Below are 17,041 nucleotides of genomic sequence, written 5' to 3' on the forward strand. Positions count from 1 at the left end.
GCATTTTACTTATTTATGGAGCCAGCAGTATATCCAACGCCTGCGGGTTGCAAAGGAGCCTCCCAGCTTCCCCGCGCCGGCTGCGGAGACCACTGCAGGTCAGGGCGTGACAGGATTACACAGGGATGTGCCCACGCTTGCCTGCTTTATGTCAAGATTGATCCTGGAACCACGCACTGTAGCACAGCTCTAGCTCAGTGTGGGTCACAGCTCCACCAGCTCCAGCTGTAGCACCACTAGCTCCAGCTGTTGGGTCACATAAAAAGGCTGAAGGCAAGTCTGCAAGTCAAGGTGGTAAAAAATCCACCCATGCACCCATGTCTTGTCTACTGTGGAGCACCAGTTGTGCGATGCAGCTCAGCTCAGAACACGCATCCATGTTGCAGCTGGTGGCAACCAAAGCGGCACAGCGTGGAGCAATGCCTTGAAAGACCAGGACTGAAAGTAAACCCCAACCACCCATCACAACAGGGCAAGTTGCTTGACTTCTCTTCTCTTCGCTGCTGCTGGGAATAGGGAGGTAGTTGTTCAGCCTTTTCCCACAGACAAGCGGAGAAGTGTCCAGGATCTTCCAGCAGCGCATTGCTTTCGTCAGCAAGCCTCAGTCCAGCCGGATTGGAGAAGTCCCCTCACTGCAAGATCCAGATGCCCTTGGAGGCATCCTCAGCACAGATGTTCAGGAGGGACTGCTCCCTAGGGCTGCCTCCCTCTGCTACAAGGTGCTGCTTCATGCAGACAAGTGCATCCAGAGCTGGCAGCGTCAGAGAAATGGCTCACAGTGAGCCAGAACATCCAAACCTGAAACAAGTGCTCCGCAGGACCGTCACCACTCGGCAGCACCCATGCGAGGCAACCTTTCTGTGGGGAGATGCATACTTACTCTGCTGTGCCCAGCCTCTGAAGCACCCAAGAAACCTGAGCTGCCTTGCAACACTGTCACAGTGGACAGATGCTCCAGAATTGCTAACCTCTTTCCATAGTTTAGCATCCTCTTTGTCAAACTTATCCCATATCCTCCTCAGCAAGGAGCAACATAAACAATCTTTGGTCACCCCATCTGCTCCTGATCCTGCAGCTCTCCCTGGAGATTTGCCACCACCTCAACTGGGTTGCAAACTCCCTGGGCAGGAGCCAGTTTTGCTGCCTGTTGGTAGAAAGCCATATGCACCTCCGTGCCATCATAAAGTCTGCAAAAAGGCATCATGACCTGAGCCCAAGGTCACTGCCTGGGGAAGTGATCACGAGAATTTCAGTGAAAGCTCATCACGTGAAACATGACAAAAGGAGTCTCCAGCTTGCCCTGGGAAGACGATGGACCACCCACGCCACAAGCAGGATAAAGGCAAATGAGATTTCAGGAGATGGCAGGCAAGGTGCTTCCAGTGCATGCCAGAGTGGGTGAAAGGAAGGACTCTCAGAGAGGCCACGGGGAGGGAGAGCCCTTCGCCACTGGAAGAGTTTGGCTTTTAGAGCCTGGAGATAGAAAGGGTAAGTGCGGATGTGACTGCAGTCTATAAATACACCCAGGGGAAAACACCAGGGAGGGAAAAGCACCATTTAAACTGAAGGGCACAAGAGCACAAAAGCAAATGGATAAAAACCCAGCCATGAATAGATTTATGGTGGAAGGCCCTGACTTATGGAGCCACTGAACCCTCTCCCAGAGGGAGTGAGAAGGGCAAAAACCCCATGAACTAGTCTTTTTTTTCAGCAAAGTTCAACCAATTTATGGAAGGGGCCATAAAGGTTCTGATGCTTGTGACAGCCTGAGATAGGACTTCAATACCCATGAGGACCCCTCTTGGTCCCAAGTTAAAGACCAACACCACAATTAAATATCTGGGGTGAGCTTGTGGCTCTCCACCTCTGCAGAGGGAGAGATGTTCAGGAGGACAGACAAGACCAAGCCAGTAAAAGAGAAAGAAAAGCAGAAGGAACTAATATTTCGGGAGGGAAGAGGTGTGTGCGTAGCCTTGTGTCACGACGGCCAGGCCAGCCCCCTGTGCTGGACCGCTCACCTGGAGCGCCTCCAGCTCCTGCAAAAGGACTTAAATTTCCATGGCCAAGTGAAGTGCCTGGAGTAAATCCCGTCCTGTCCTCTGTCAAGGTCAGATGGGCAGGGCTATACAACACTGGGTCCCAAGGAGATGCCAGTCCCCAGGAAGCTCTCCTTGCCTGGGGAGACCTTGCAGGGTGCAGAGCTGAGCTTGGTGAGCAAGCCGATAGTGTCTGAGACACTCCAAAGCAGAATAGGTGCCTAATCAAAAAATAAACATATTTCCTGTTCTCTCTCCCTCACCTGGCAGCTCTGGGAAGCCAAAATCCTGCAGTGCTCAGATGAAGGGGACAAAAGAAAAAAAAACCACCAGACTGAGAAGGAGAGAGAGAATGAGGAAATTCTGCCACAGAGATTAGAAACGCGAGAGCCTTTGTAGGTCACATCACGTCCATCATCCCCGGCCATGCAGGCTGGCTCCTCTCCACCCGCCCAGGAGTGGGGGCCGCACGTACCCCCTCACCCAGCGTGCAGCGGCAGCCCTGGCACGGCCAGCCTGCTCCTAGCATGATGTGCTGTACTGTAAACAAGCTCGGGTGGATGGACAGACAGACAGCCTGTCCACATTAATCACGTCCTCAGCTGTCTTGGGGCTCTCCAGCCGCCCTCCGAGTCACATCACCCAGAGGGGACATCACCCACCCACCCGGCCAGGAGCACAAGGGCTGCCTCCCCGCCAGCAGCAGCAAGCCGGGCCACCTTCCCTTTCCCTCCTCATTTCCTCCACCTGGCACTGCTTTTATTTTATTTTCCCAAAGCCAGCCTGACGCCTCTCCTCCCAGCCCCGGTGCGCATGTGTCTCCTCCGCTCTCTCTCTCTGCCCTCCCTTCTCTGCTCCAGGCCGAGACCTCAATCTCTCCCCCACCGGCTCGGCTCTGCGCTGTAGCTCTCGCTCCCTTAATCCCAATGACCTTCTTGCACAAACGCGCCGGCCCCACGGGCAGCCATGGGATCAGCGTCACGGGAAGAGGGAGAGACCTTCCCACTGGCACCCCGCACCCTCCCTACCACCCTCGTTAGACCCCCCCTTTTCCCCTGCCCGCCTTCGTGACAAATTACTGGGAGGAAAGCATTACAGGGAAAGGAGGCTTTGGGGCGGGGGGGGGGGGAAGGATGAGGATAAACCACAGAGTGACGTCCAGCCCCTGCAGCCCCCCCAGCTCACCCCAGCAGGGCCAGAGACCAGCGCCCCCCAAGCCCCAACCAGCCAGAGCACCACACCAGGAGTGCAGCATCACCCCCAGTTCCCCCCGTCACCCAACATCCCGCTGCCTCCCCGTGCCTGCCATAAACCCACCGGCATGGGGGAGACATGGGGTGGGGGAGAAGACCCACCACCCCCAAAACAGCAGAGATGGAGGCAGGGTCACAGTCCAACTCAGCTCACCCCTTCCCTCCCCAGGGAAGAACCCCCAAACCAGAGCACTCTCAGCCCATATGGCCCTATATATATATGGCCCTATATCCATACACGCAGATACACACGTACACACGGCTGCACATCTGTGTGCACATGTATGTGGATATATATGGAGATATATACATATGGAGACATACAAACCCAGAGATAGATCCATATATCCAAACATATGTGCATATATATATATGGAGATATAGCCATAAATGCTTATGGTGTTTACATATGTATCTGTGTGTGTACGGATCTGGGTACATGGAAACATATCAATGGACATATGCACGGCTATATATGTGGATACATATGCATACACAAGCATATATAAAATATATAATAATATATAATACATGATAGCACAGAATTATTATAATATATAATAATATATAATGGCATATAACGCAATGATTTATATATATATATACACACGCAGGTATGTTGTGAGGTCGGGGTAGGGCCGGCGGCGGCCGCCCGCCCCGGGGGAGCCCCGCGCCCCCCGCAGCCCGGCGGGACGCCCCCCGCCCCGGTGCCGGCGGCAGCCCCCGGTGCCGGCGGGGCCTTACCCAGGAGAGGAGCCGCAGGAGGGTGTGCGGCTGCCGGATGAAGGCTTGCGGGTCGAAGGCGCCGCCGGCTTTCCCCGCTCCGAAGGCGCCCCCGTCCATGGCGGCGCGGGGGTGGGCGGGAGGCGGGCGGGGGGCTCGGCGGGCGGTGCCGGGCTGCGCCGAGCCGTGCCGAGCCCAGCCGAGCCGAGCCGAGCCGAGCCGCGCCGAGCCGAGCCGTGCCTGGCAGCCCGGCGGCGGCGGCGACGAGCCGCGCGCTCCCGCCCACGGCCACGCGCGGCGCCGGGAGCGCGCACCCACCCCCTCCCTCCCGCCGCCACCTCCCACGCCACATCGCGGGGGGTGGGAGGGAGGAAAGGAGTGGACATGTCTGGGGGTGGTGGGAGGGGAAGGCGTGGGGTGTCCGTGGGGCAGGAATGTGAGGAGGGGTGCTTGGGGGGCGTGCGTGGGGTGTGGGAGGGTGAGGGCACGGCGGGTGCAGCATGGGGGTGTGGGGTGTGCTCTGGGGGGGTGAACAGCACCCAGTACAAAGGCACCCCACCACCACCACAAAGGGAGAGGAAGGCAGGTGTTCAGCCCTGCTGTGTTTCAGTAGGGCCTAGCAGAAGTACAGGGCTTGCCCCCCACCCACTCACACCCTCTACTCCCATCACCCCCCTGCCACGCAGCCCAACATGAGTATTTCGCTACTTGCAGCCCCCATAGAGGGGTAAGGCTGGCACCCTTGGGTGAGACTCAGCTATCCAAGGGGGCAGCCAGTGGTGCTCCCTGGGTGCAGGCACCCCCACCGGGCACCGCTGCCTGGTGAGCCTCAAAATCACGCTGCAGCAAAGCCTTGGGCTGTCATTATTAACATCCCTCATCCTCCAGACACCACATCCCTGGGAGGGGGCAGCAGGAAAAAGGTCCTTTGTGAACATGGGAGTCCAGATTTTAGGGAGACCCCCTGACTCTGTGAGGCAGAGACTGCAAGATACGCACCTCACATCCCTGAGGATACAGCCTTGGGAGTCACCTGGGCTTCCCAGCATCCACCATGGCCACTGGCACAACCAGGAAGGGATGCCTGAGGAGAGGCCATCCAGCCTGAGGGGTGGCTCAAGCTCCTTGGCCTGTGCCTTTTGTGCAGCGTAGCTCCATACCAGTGGTCCGCTGCCTTCTGCAGTCTCCGATAGTCTATATCAATAGGACTGAAATGAAAAGCAAACCCTTGAGTTGTAACATGGTTCCCTAAGCTTGGCAATGGAAGCCAAAACTGTTTTGAATCTGCTCGTCCACTTCAGCTTGAACACAACTGAAGCCCAACTGCTCAGATGCTTCAGCTGAGCAAGATGCTCTGCATGCACCGGATTTCCACCGGGAATACCACAGGACATCTCTTCATTATGGGGATACTCAGCTCAAACCAGGCAGCAGCGTTGCTGGAAGCAGCCAGCAAAAAGGTGAGGTGGGAACGCTGTGAGCACTCTGTAAAGTCTTACAGTGCCAGGACAACTTCAAAGGACCCAGAAATACAAAAGTCCCCCCATTGAAAGCTAAATCCCCATGAACTGGAGGAGATGAATGGAAGAAGGGAGATAAATGAAGAGCGGAGGGGTTTGGTTTTGCTGAATAGGTGCCTGAAATGCGCCGGTGCTCTGGATGAACAGGGTTTGGACCAGGTACGCAGCAAAACCAGCTGCTCCCGCCCCAGACCCAGGCGGGGTGATGGTGCTGCACCCGACCATTGGCATAGAGGCTGACGAAGCAGAATGACCGGCTGGGTGGCTTACATCCTGCTCGCCTCCGGGTCACACCTATGCAGAGAGTCAGGTTAGCAGCAAGGGAGCAAAGGGCAGAGCAGGATGGGGAATATGTTCTACCCCCTCTAGCACCATTTCATTCTGCCCAAGTCTGAATTCATTTTCTTGGCAGAGTCTATGAATCAGCTCCTCAAGATCTCAGTGCAGGAGCTAGAGGCAAATGCATGGGGGAGATAAAAGAGCATTTAAAGCCCACCGTTGGTCACCCATTAGAAGTAGCACCCTAAAAAGTGAGCAGCCATCCTTTGTGGGGTGTCTTCTGAGAGGGCAGGTTGGAGGTAGGGGTTGGGCACTTCCCCATCACATCCAGCCATAGAATAATACAATGGTTGGGTTAGAAGGGACATTTAAAGGTCACCTAGTTCAACCCCCACCCACCCCCACAGTGAGCTGGGACATCTTTGCCTAGATCAGGTTGCTCAGAGCCCCATCCAACCTGACCTGGAATCTTTCCAGGGATTGGGCAGTTCTCTTTTGGGAGGATGAGCTGCAGCGCCAGCACAGCTGGACCCTCAGCCCTCCAGTTCGTGCTGGTTCCCTTCCCACCGTCTGCCAGGTTAGGGCAGGCAAAGAAATGTCCTCCAAACGAAGCCCTCACGGTCTGTATGGGCTTTTTCACGCAGGTTTGCCCACAAAGCCCCTCCAGCAAAGCCTCCAGCATTGGGTTTTACTTAACCTGCAGGGACTGGAGTTGGGGAGGGGAGGTGGAAGGTTTCTGGGAGTTGATTAAGCGTGTTTAACTCTTAGATATGCCCTCCTTAATTATTTCACGCTAGCTGGGTAACTAGCCTCCCCACACTGAATGGCTTAGCTGCATTACAGCTGCACAGCTGGCAGCAGGATTTGGCTCTATAGGTAGGTGTTTGCTTGAACTGTTTAATTAATGTTTGCAATAACTTGATATAACCATAATGTGCGGCACTTACATCGCACGTTACAGGTCAGCACCCCCACATCGGGAATTCAGATGGCTTCTGTGCGGTGCCACGGTCCCTGGCGGGGAGGGAGGACACAGGGCAGGAGTCGTCCCCAGGGGGCACCCATCTCCCCCACAGCGCTGTATTTGTCCAACACATCCCTCTCTGTACGCCCCAGGAGATCCTGAGGGCAAACTCTGGGTGCTGTGTGTGTGTTGGGGGGCAGCTCCAGCCCACCCAGCTGCGGGTACTGTCATCCTCATGGCCTCGGGTTTGCAGCCCTTTCTGTACCACAGGCAGCGGTGGATTAAATTCCTTATAATAGCACAAAACTACCTACTTATTCTCAATTTATTCAGCCTCTGGATGTGATGGGGGTGGATCCTTTTATTCAGCAGTTTGGTTATTTTCCACAGACAGCCTCGTGAGTATATCTAATACCATCTCAACCACCTGCAGCAGTTTAATAAAACCAGTTAAATGCCGCACTGGGCTGCTCTGTCCGGGCAGGTGCTCACCCCTGGCTTGCATTGAGCACATCACTGTCATGGAATGGAAGCAACTAGCCTACTCAAGGAGGAGGACCGCAGTAGGAGACACTTTCTGACGTTATGTATGTCTGAACAACGACATGGGGACATCATGGTTTTGTGTAACACAATGAAGAACTGCAGCTAAACGCTTATGTAAGGAGCTGCATGGACTTTATTGCGTTTCTCCCTTTCCTTTTTCTTTTTTAAACTCCACTATAACGGTATCCGTCACGACCTGTAAGTGCAGACACTTATATTTTCAAGTAACTCCGCCGAGTAATTTTTACGGTTAGTTTTATCCCGTGGCCCAGCCGCACCGGCGCAGCCGCCGCCGCACTCTTTTGGCCCCGCTCCCCACCCGTAGCGCCACGCGCGCACCGCCCAACCGACCTCTCGCGAGACCGGCCCGGGGGCGGGGCACATATAAAAGCTTGGAGCGCGGAGCTATCGGTCCTTCCGGTCCGGCGCGGGGAGAAGATGGTGGGTGCAACAGCCGGCGGCGCCGCCCAGGCCCGGCCGCGCCATCCCTCGGGTATCAGCGCCATCCCGCCCCCGCCCGCTGCCCGGCCCCGCTCCCGCCGTCCCCCGACCCCTGCGGGAGGCGGCGCGGGGCTTATTTCGGGGCTCAGCCGTGGGTGTGCGAGGCTTTGCCATGGGGGCGCCGGCCGGGCCTGTTGGGCGCTCGGGGTCTCGGTGGGGCGGGCGGGCGCGTGCTCGCAGAAGGGCGCTTTGTCCCCGGCGGGGTTTGCTCTCCCCTGGTTTAGGAGGAGGGGGTGTCTTTTCTCGAGAGGCCCTGGCAGTTGGGGCACGGCGCGTTGAAGGCCAGGAGCGCGGCCGGGGCGGACTCGGCTGCTCTGCTCGGCCCTGCTGGGGTGGTGGGCCCGGGGCGGTGGGGGCGCCGGGGCGCGGAGCAGCCAGTGTCATAAGGCAGTAAACCGCTTTTCATCTGTAGGATCCAATTTCGTGTTTAATTACGTCACTCAGATGATAAGGTATGGTGCTGGCAGCCATCAGTCTTATGTAGCTGTCAAAATTTAGTTCTGCTGGGCCCTGCCACGAGATGCATAATCCTAACAAAACGCCCTTTCTGGGCGGGTAAACTTGTTCTGCTTAAGGCAACTTGAGTATTTTTTGAAAACTAAGACATCTCTTAGCTGTTATTTGTTAGCTCCGTGCTTAGCTGTACAGTATTTGTCTTAAGTTTGGCTGGGTAATTCTTTGTTGGGCTGAGAGTTCTCTGGGCAGAGCCCAGCCTTCCTTGGCCCTCAGGTTGCAGAGGGAGGCTGCAGGGCTGGTAGTTGAAGAGAACAGCTCAGATGCAAAACTGGGCTTCCACCCAGAGTGACTGATGCAAAGGTGGATGTTGGAATACTGCAGCTTTTCAAACTGAGATTGTTTTTATAACGCTTGTTTTCATAGTGTTATTGATTCGTTGAAACATTTTGTAAAGTTATCTCTGCCATGTCCATTTTCAAGTCTTCTGGGGGGCATTGAAATTCTCGTGGCATGCTGTGGCCAAACCACAGCTTGTGTGGTTTCCTGACTAGCATGGGACTTGGTGATGTCTTAAAATAAGCTTGAAAGGGAGGGAAGGGACATTGAAGTAATCTAGGAGGAATGTGGTTGAGGCATGAGGGTTATGTTCTTAAACATAATGGAAATCGGAAGCCAAATAGCAGATGCTGAGAAGAATTTCTAGAACAGAAAATGTCTTGTATATATGTGGTATTCGTGCTTCAAGGCAAGAAGAAAATTGGCCTTGGCCCTTAAGTGGGTATAAGTGAATCTCTGTAGCAAACACTAAATGTTTATTCTTCCTCTCTAGTCTCACCGCAAGTTCTCAGCTCCGAGGCACGGGTCTCTGGGTTTCCTGCCCCGCAAGCGCAGCAGCAGGCACAGGGGCAAGGTGAAGAGCTTTCCCAAAGATGACCCTAGCAAGCCTGTCCATCTCACTGCCTTCTTGGGGTACAAAGCTGGCATGACCCATATTGTCCGTGAAGTTGACAGACCTGGATCCAGTATGTATTAATGTTCCTCTGAACAGAGGAGGTAGTTCTGTTTTCCTTTATGAATGGTGGAAGGTGACCTGTTTGTTAGTAGCTCTGGATTTTAATTCTGGCTTGACTTCAGCCTATTTAAAGCCCTTGAGTGGTGGGGTATAAAGTACCCAAACCCCTCCCTCTTCAATGTGAGCGATGTCCTAGCAGCAAGACTTCATGTCTAGCGGTGGCTGTTTTGTTAATGGTCCTGTTTCTGAGATGCGCAGTGACTTGGTGGTTTGGTTTACCCACACTGTAACAGGCTGCTTACAATGCGCAGACATAAGTAAATCACCTTTGGCTTTTTTTTGGCTGATTGTAGAGTCCTGAATGTGGTTCTCTTACTACCATCCATTTTGCGTATCAGGCTTTGTGCTTCCCACTGAGCCAGCCTCAAATTTTGCAAGGCATTAAATTATAACTTAAGAGTTGGTCACTTTGTCATGCGTCGTCTTTGCCTTTGTGAGAAGACCTTGAGCCATTTAACTTTCACATGAAGGATTTGTGAGTGAGAAAGAACAGATGATGCAGGTGTTAATTGTTGTGCTGTATTTCTGTCCTCATTATCCAGAGGTGAACAAGAAGGAGGTGGTTGAGGCAGTCACAATAGTAGAGACTCCTCCCATGGTCATTGTGGGCATCGTGGGCTATGTGCAGACTCCTCGTGGTCTCCGCAGCTTCAAGACCATCTTTGCTGAGCACATCAGCGATGAGTGTAAGCGTCGCTTCTACAAGAACTGGTAAGAAATCAGGGCTTTTGTTGCCTTAATCTCGTGCCCTGGTGTTTGGGGTTTTTTTTGTCTGCTGGGTTGCAGGTTATCCGTGTACAGCTTTTTGAAGAGGCTTTTCAGCAATTAGTGTTTGGCCTTGATGAACTGTCCTAATAATGGGATAGGCCGTAGGAATGGCTCTGGGAGGGTGACGGCATAATGTTTAGTGCCTTTCTTGGCATGGGGGTGGTGGTGTTGGTTTTTGCCTGAGATCTGCTTAAGAGGCTACACGTGATGATACTTCGACGGGCGGACATAAGGAAATCGCCTGTGGCGCTTGTTGTTGAATGTCGAGTCCTGACTGTAGCCCTGTTTTCTCAGGAAAGGGGAAGACAAGTGTTCCTTCTGATTACTGTTCCAGGCACTGTTGTGCATCAAAGTATGTGCATTTGCCCAAGTGTGGCTCCAGCGTGTCTAGAGCTTACAGCCTGTTTATGAACTTTGCAGGCTGAGAAGACGTCAGAGCAGAGCAATAATGATCTCAAGGGCGTTACAGTAACAACCTTACTGTCAGGGATAGCTTGGGCTTATAAGGTGGGAAATAACAGTATTCTGAAGTGGATAGCAGTCATCTGACAATTGCTTTAAAGATCTGTTTTTTTTCTGTTATTGTTTGACATCTCTCTACAGTCTTTTGTCTTCTGTACTGTGAATGTTAATGTGCTTTCGAATTCATGGCAGCTCCGCTCAGCTCTGGCAACTTTGCCTCTGTCTGATGAGCTCCAGGCTCCGCTTGCCAGTGGAAAAGAGTCTTTAGAAGCTGGCAATGAGCCGAAACCAGCTGAGGTGGCAGCTCCTTCCGCTCATCCCCACTTCCCAGGGGATTGATGAAGGGCTTAGCCAAACCTTGTCTCTGCTCTGCTCCTGAAGGCACAAGTCCAAGAAGAAGGCCTTCACCAAGTACTGCAAGAAATGGCAGGATGAGGAAGGCAAAAAGCAGTTGGAGAAAGATTTCAATAGCATGAAGAAGTACTGCCAGGTTATTAGAGTCATGGCTCACACTCAGGTAAGCAACTGCAGGACTGAGGTGTACAGTGGGAAAAACTAAGACAGCAAGCATAAAGCTCAATCCAATGATCCAGGGAGATTTCTGGCCTCACCTGCAGCCTCACATGAACTGTTAAACACTATACAAATAATCATGCTGTTCATCCTATACAAAGCGTGTTCTCACAGGATGCCTGAGGAGCCTTGAGGGCAACTGCTGGCACTCCTCTGAAGCAGAGTTCAAGAGAGATTGCACCATAATAGGAACTTCTTGGACTCAGTCCTATGCTGATACCATGTAGACCTGGGCTCTCTTAATATCCTGAACTTTAACTCGGGTTTGTGTGGTCAGCATTGTTTTGGGCTGTGTCCTGTAGGGACTGCAAACACTCAGAGGCCTTTGGTGGCTTCTGCTCAGCTGAAGGAGGAGTATCGCTGCTGAGTGGTGTGGCGGTGTCTATTGTAAACACCAGTTCTCTGCCAGACATACTACTAGAATTAATTTCCCATACTAGCCAGCAAAGGTAGTATTGTAGCAGCTGTTGATTTTCATTGTATCAGCCCCTCTGTGCTAAATATGGTCAAGTAACTGTAAACATGACCCTGCCCAACATGTCCTTCACTGTAGCAGGCTTTATCATAGCTTGATTTGGGTTGGAAGGCACCTTTAAAGATCATCTAGTCCAACCCACTGCCATGGGTGGGGATGTCTTACCATATCAGGTTTGTCAAAGCCCCATCCACCCTGATCTTCAATGCTTTCAAGGATGGACCTCCACACCTTCTCTGGGTGGCCTCTTAGAGCATTTTACCACCCACATAATAAAATTTCTTCCTTATGTCCAATCTAAATCTACCTTCTTTCAATTTAAAACCATTGCCCCATGTTATCTTCTGTCCTTCCTGGATGGAGTTTGGTTGGAGGCTCTGGGGTTAGAGACAGTTGTTAATCCTGCATTCCTGTGGGTGTTGAAGAACTTCCAGATACTGTGACTTGTCATTTAAGCCACAGCACAGCCTTTCCCCTTAGTGTAGGGCCTTATACTTCAGTATGTTGAAGTTGTTTATCTTGGAAAATGGTATGTTTAGTAAGAAAAACAGATTAGTGCAGGGCTAGAATGATACTGGGCTAGTTAATGAGGTCCTTCTTGGAAGAGCATGAGCTAAATCTTAACCTTTGCTTCCTAGATGCGTTTGCTTCCCCTGAGGCAGAAGAAGTCTCACCTGATGGAGATCCAGGTGAACGGTGGCACTGTTGCTGAGAAAGTGGATTGGGCCCGGGAGAAGCTGGAACAGCAGGTGCCTGTGTCATCTGTCTTTGGCCAGGATGAGATGATAGATGTCATTGGTGTCACCAAGGGCAAAGGGTACAAAGGTAAACACATGGAAGTTCTCTTTGTGATTGGGATATAGATGTTAATGAAAACCAAGCCTTGAGTTTTGGCAAGTGTGTGGGCTAAGAGCTGAGGAGGTAAATCCATAGTGCTGTCATGGTTCAATGATGAGACCATGGAATGAGCGCTGGGCACAGCGCCTGACATCCGTGAGGAGTCATTCCATGCTGCCTTCCTTCTGAGAACACAACCCAGGGACAGCGGGGAGGGAGCATGGGCGGTTCAGGGGCAGGGTGCTTCACCAGGAAATGTGGTTAGTTCCTGGGATGCTGGGTCTGGGCTTCCCTTTTGTTGCCCAGGGATAGCAGCTTGAAAGGTGGCTTAAACTCTGGTTAAACAATTTGGCAACATCTCAGCTTGACATTAGTTTGCAACACTGCTTTGGTTTCTTTCAGGTGTTACCAGCCGTTGGCACACCAAAAAGCTGCCCCGCAAGACTCACAGGGGTCTGCGCAAAGTGGCCTGCATCGGCGCCTGGCACCCCGCTCGTGTGGCTTTCTCGGTGGCCCGGGCTGGTCAGAAGGGGTATCATCATCGGACTGAAATCAATAAGAAGGTTTGTGTCTCTGAACCGCTGGGAGGAAGAGAGCTGGCCAAGGTCATTTGCTGCATGACAGTGAATAAATGGAGAGTTTTGCTTTGGCAGTTTTGCTCTCTTTGTTTGGATATAATCTTGGGGGCAGCAGTCATAGTCCGTTATGTTGGATAACCATAAAATTCTTGCATGGCCTTGTGTTTTCAAAGTGCAACAGACATTTTTCTCCACTCTGACACTTCTAGATATACAAGATTGGCCAGGGTTACCAAATCAAGGATGGAAAGCTGATTAAAAACAACGCATCAACTGATTATGACTTGTCTGACAAGAGCATTAACCCTCTGGTGAGTTTTTGCAGCTGTATGGTGAGAGCCTGGTTGTGAGTTGCTGTCTTCAGAGGTGAATCAGCCTGGTACAAGGTGAAAAATGAATGAAGAGCTCTTGAGGAAAGACTCGGCTGCTGTGGGAGGTGGTGGTGCTTAGTCATTCTTCGTACTGACTTGTGTAACTTGCTAATTGCATTTGTGTGGGAATAGTATAGAGGGATGTTACAAACCTAGAAATTATACTTGTAAATAAGGACTAACCTAGCAGGGAGAGCAGCTTTTGCTGTTTTGTCGGCCTCCTCTTATGGCTGCTGTTCTTAGCAAAAGTCTTAGGGCAGCAAGTAAATCATATCAAGAAACTTGACCAGCAAAAGGTAGTGCTGGGAAGGGGACTTCAATGAATGTGGGAAGGCCCAAGACCCAGAAGTGCTGTGAGAACATCAGGCTGTAGGCAGATGTGATGACTGGTCCTGCTTTATACAGAGCACTGACTCTTCTCTCCTTGCTCAGGGAGGCTTTGTCCACTACGGTGAGGTGACCAATGACTTCATCATGCTGAAAGGCTGTGTTGTTGGGACCAAGAAGAGGGTCCTAACCCTGCGCAAGGTGAGTAGCACAGCGGCTTAAGTTGGCTGCACTACCTCTGGCGCAGGTATTGCTTGCTGCTGCGGGGATTCACGTAGTCAGCTAGAAAGAAAAGCCCGGAAGACCATTGCTGTAGACGGGCACAGAAACCCACCTCATATTAATGACCTCGGGGGTAGCCTGAGGTACTTTCCCTGGTTAATTCAGTTCCAGGTAGGTTTGTAAGGACACGCTTTAGCATTGGGAATCCTCGGTGACAATAAGGATGCTGGCAGGCAGCCTGGGGTTCGCTTGGTATGAGCTGACCAGTCTTCAGCCTCGAAGGCCGAAGGTGCAGTCTGGCTTATTGGCAAGTGCTCCTTGCGCACAGTAGCAGCTGAAGTATGAGGTTGGGGTGACTTGGGAGGTGTTAGCTGTGGAGGTGATAAGAAGTAGCCAGCATACTGGCAGGCTGAAAGGGTGCTGCTGCCGCCTGCTCACCTGGCACCTCTCTTGTAGTCCCTGCTGGTGCAGACCAAACGCCGGGCCCTGGAGAAGATTGACTTGAAGTTCATTGACACAACTTCCAAATTTGGTCATGGCCGCTTCCAGACAGCCGAGGAGAAGAAGGCTTTCATGGTAAGGATGCTTTCTGAAGCTGGCAGCTTTGTATTGCATCTCTCTGTATTGTCTTTCAGCTAATGGCAGTTGGAAGCTTGACTTTCGGGCTTGCCACAGGGCCAAAATTTCTGTGAAACCAAGTGTGTAGCTTCAGTCGAGAGGGTTGGTCCTGCCAGCTTGGCTATAACCATGGAGGGGGGGCTGGGGTCTCGCATTCCTTGGCAGTACTTGATGCCTGAGGGGTGTTGCCACGTTTGGGCACAAGCCATTCAGTGAAGAGGTGTGGAACAAGTGGTGAGCTGAACCGTATCTGACACTGACAGGGAGTGGCTCTGCACTGCGCTTCTCCGCTCCGGAGGGTTGTGGGGGGTGCTGGGTGTGAGGCCCTCGCCGGGTCAGAGCGCGGTTCAGCTGCCTGGGGGCTGCACCGGAGCTTCCCCGCCAGGTGGCACCAGCATTGCTTCTCAGTTGCATGTGAAGTCATCGATTTGGTGCAGCGTGGCTGTGCCAAGTTCAGCTTTCCCCTGAACCCTGTAGCTGTGGAGATGGGGCTTGGGATTTCCAATGGGCTGTAACATTGAAGGGATTTTTTTTGCCTTCACTTCCTTGCAGTAAGAGAAGGAACTACAGCTCCGTAACTGGGACGTGATGCGGTCTTTGGTCCAGACTGCTGTTCACATAGCTTCTTTTCTTTTTTTTTTTTCAGGGACCACTCAAGAAAGATCGTATTGCAAAAGAGGAGACGGCTTAATGTGTGGAACAGTCCTGTGGCCTGTGTGCTCCCAGACCAAAAAATAAATATTTTAAAGACATTACCTTTGCCTCTTGGTTTATACATAGCTGTGTCAAGCCTGGTACTCTCCCTGCAGGCGCTATGCATGGGACCAACCAAACCAAAGCAGCAAGTAAAGCTCAGATTCATGAGCGTCCAACTCCTAGTCGGGTTCCTGTAATGAGGAAGAAGCTGCCATTGCTGGTTTTGGCGTGCAGAGACATTTGGGGCAGAGCAAGGCTCCCCTGGTTGTGTGAAATAGTAAAGCAGCAGGAGTCCTCAATATGTTTGCAGTTACTGAGGTATTATTTCACATGTTAACCCTCTGCTGGGTGGCCAGAGAGCTCATTTGAATCGAACAGGTTTTGAAATCCATGAAACTACTTCAGACAGTTGAAATATCACTAAATCTTAGGTAGGTGGCTGCTGCTGGCTGTTGCCATGGAAACCCTCCAGTGTCTGTATGTCAGAGGGCATGTAACCTGCAGGCTGTCTGCAAATGCAGTTTGTTATTGTTCTTGAGAGCAAAGTGACAAATCCCTACCTGGCAACAGCTCGGAGCTCCTCAATCCATTTCCCAGCCTGCCTGAAAGGCTCTGCCTGGGAAGGGAGGAGGGTGACTCCTCTTCCTCACACCCTCCAAGGAGGAGCTGTGAGTGCCGCTGGTGGTATGTACTGCATGGCTCAAAATGCTCCATCAGCTCCTGGGGAGGTGGTTTGGCGGGTGTGGTGTTGCCCGCAGAGTCTGACGGTGAAGGGCAGGCGAGATGCCGCGCCTGTGCGTGGGACGGGCTCAGTGCAGCGCCAGTCCTGACTGAAGCCTTGCAGTCAGGGGGGCCGCTGAGGCGTTATACCAAGAAAGGCAGTGGCGGCCCCAAGCGTTTGTCTGCCTCCAGCCGCAATAGTGAGATCACTTGTGCTCCGGGCCATAGCCTGGCTGAGGCTTGTGTAAATTTAGATAACTGCGCTGGTGTATCCTTCCCTGACCATAATTGGAGACACAGGGCAGCGACTGAGGCAATAACCCTCCAGATCTACGCACCGATGTGTAGTGCTGCTCCGAGACCGACCCAGTTTGATGCTATTTGCTGTAACTGAAATGGGGAAAGGTGGATGTAGAGAATATTTCCTGTGGTGATTTGTGAGAACCTTTTAAGTGTTAAAAGGTGGCAAGAAGGAGGAAAAACATTTACCTTGTTCCCTTAGAAACCAGACTCCGTGACTGCACAAGCAGGCTGGCTCCCGGACAGCCTTGCTTAACACATGAACCTGCTGCTTGATTTCAGCCAAGTGTAACCAGAGAGGTCTCACCCACTAGTTTTGTTTTGTTTTTTTCACAAGTCTCAAATCAGCAGCTAGGTAGAGAAGAGCCTCAAATTAATATTCCCCCCAATGCAGGAAAGTGGAACTTCCAACCTTGGTCCATCTTGAGGCCAGAGTATTACAAGAAGCTCTGGAGACGGAGGTTTTCCTGCCCATTCAGGAGCCTTAGGTGGTTTTTTTGCTTGGCTCCGAGCTGGACATTTTAAACCACGTATGTGCTAGCTAGTAAGTGCCCGGCTCTGAGCCAGCCCTGTCTGCTGCTGCTGCTTCAATCAAACCAGTCAGGTGTGTCAGGGGGAACTGGGTTTATTGGGATAAAAGGTGGGGGGTTGGGGATGGGCATCCATGATGAACTATGTGCCACCTTGATGAAAATCGGTAAAGGCACCCTATTCTATCGAATCAAACCTTGTGGTGAAGGCTCC

General features: G+C 52.3%; 2 protein-coding genes and 1 non-coding gene across 6 annotated transcripts in view; 2 read left to right on the forward strand and 1 right to left on the reverse strand.

The window, feature by feature from the left end:
* The window catches only part of SYNGR1 (synaptogyrin 1), a 19,574-nt gene extending 15,277 nt beyond the window's left edge, over window positions 1–4,297 (reverse strand). Inside the window, exon 1 of one of the 3 annotated variants that reach the window (XM_064454112.1) lies at window positions 4,034–4,297. In XM_064454112.1, the coding sequence (XP_064310182.1) occupies window positions 4,034–4,132 (99 nt within the window). In that variant the 5' untranslated portion in view covers window positions 4,133–4,297. The remainder of the gene's footprint in view (window positions 1–4,033) is intronic. The other 2 variants (XM_064454102.1, XM_064454120.1) reach the window with 2 other exon arrangements.
* The window catches only part of RPL3 (ribosomal protein L3), a 19,161-nt gene extending 3,825 nt beyond the window's left edge, over window positions 1–15,336 (forward strand). Inside the window, exons 1-10 of one of the 2 annotated variants that reach the window (XM_064454089.1) lie at window positions 7,740–7,762; window positions 9,108–9,300; window positions 9,893–10,061; window positions 10,962–11,097; window positions 12,267–12,453; window positions 12,868–13,028; window positions 13,253–13,354; window positions 13,847–13,942; window positions 14,420–14,539; window positions 15,228–15,336. In XM_064454089.1, the coding sequence (XP_064310159.1) occupies window positions 7,760–7,762; window positions 9,108–9,300; window positions 9,893–10,061; window positions 10,962–11,097; window positions 12,267–12,453; window positions 12,868–13,028; window positions 13,253–13,354; window positions 13,847–13,942; window positions 14,420–14,539; window positions 15,228–15,272 (1,212 nt within the window). In that variant the 5' untranslated portion in view covers window positions 7,740–7,759 and the 3' untranslated portion in view covers window positions 15,273–15,336. Of the gene's footprint in view, window positions 1–7,739; window positions 7,763–9,107; window positions 9,301–9,892; window positions 10,062–10,961; window positions 11,098–12,266; window positions 12,454–12,867; window positions 13,029–13,252; window positions 13,355–13,846; window positions 13,943–14,419; window positions 14,540–15,227 lie in introns of those variants that run through there. The other variant, XM_064454079.1, reaches the window with a different exon arrangement.
* Window positions 12,570–12,661, forward strand: LOC135311680 (small nucleolar RNA U83B). The gene has a single exon (XR_010371293.1). It is a non-coding gene; the product is annotated as a small nucleolar RNA U83B (small nucleolar RNA).
* Window positions 15,337–17,041: the final 1,705 nt, after the last annotated feature.

The sequence above is a fragment of the Phalacrocorax carbo genome, chromosome 1 (genome assembly GCF_963921805.1).
Source record: "Phalacrocorax carbo chromosome 1, bPhaCar2.1, whole genome shotgun sequence".
Classification (NCBI taxonomy): Eukaryota; Metazoa; Chordata; class Aves; order Suliformes; family Phalacrocoracidae; genus Phalacrocorax; species Phalacrocorax carbo.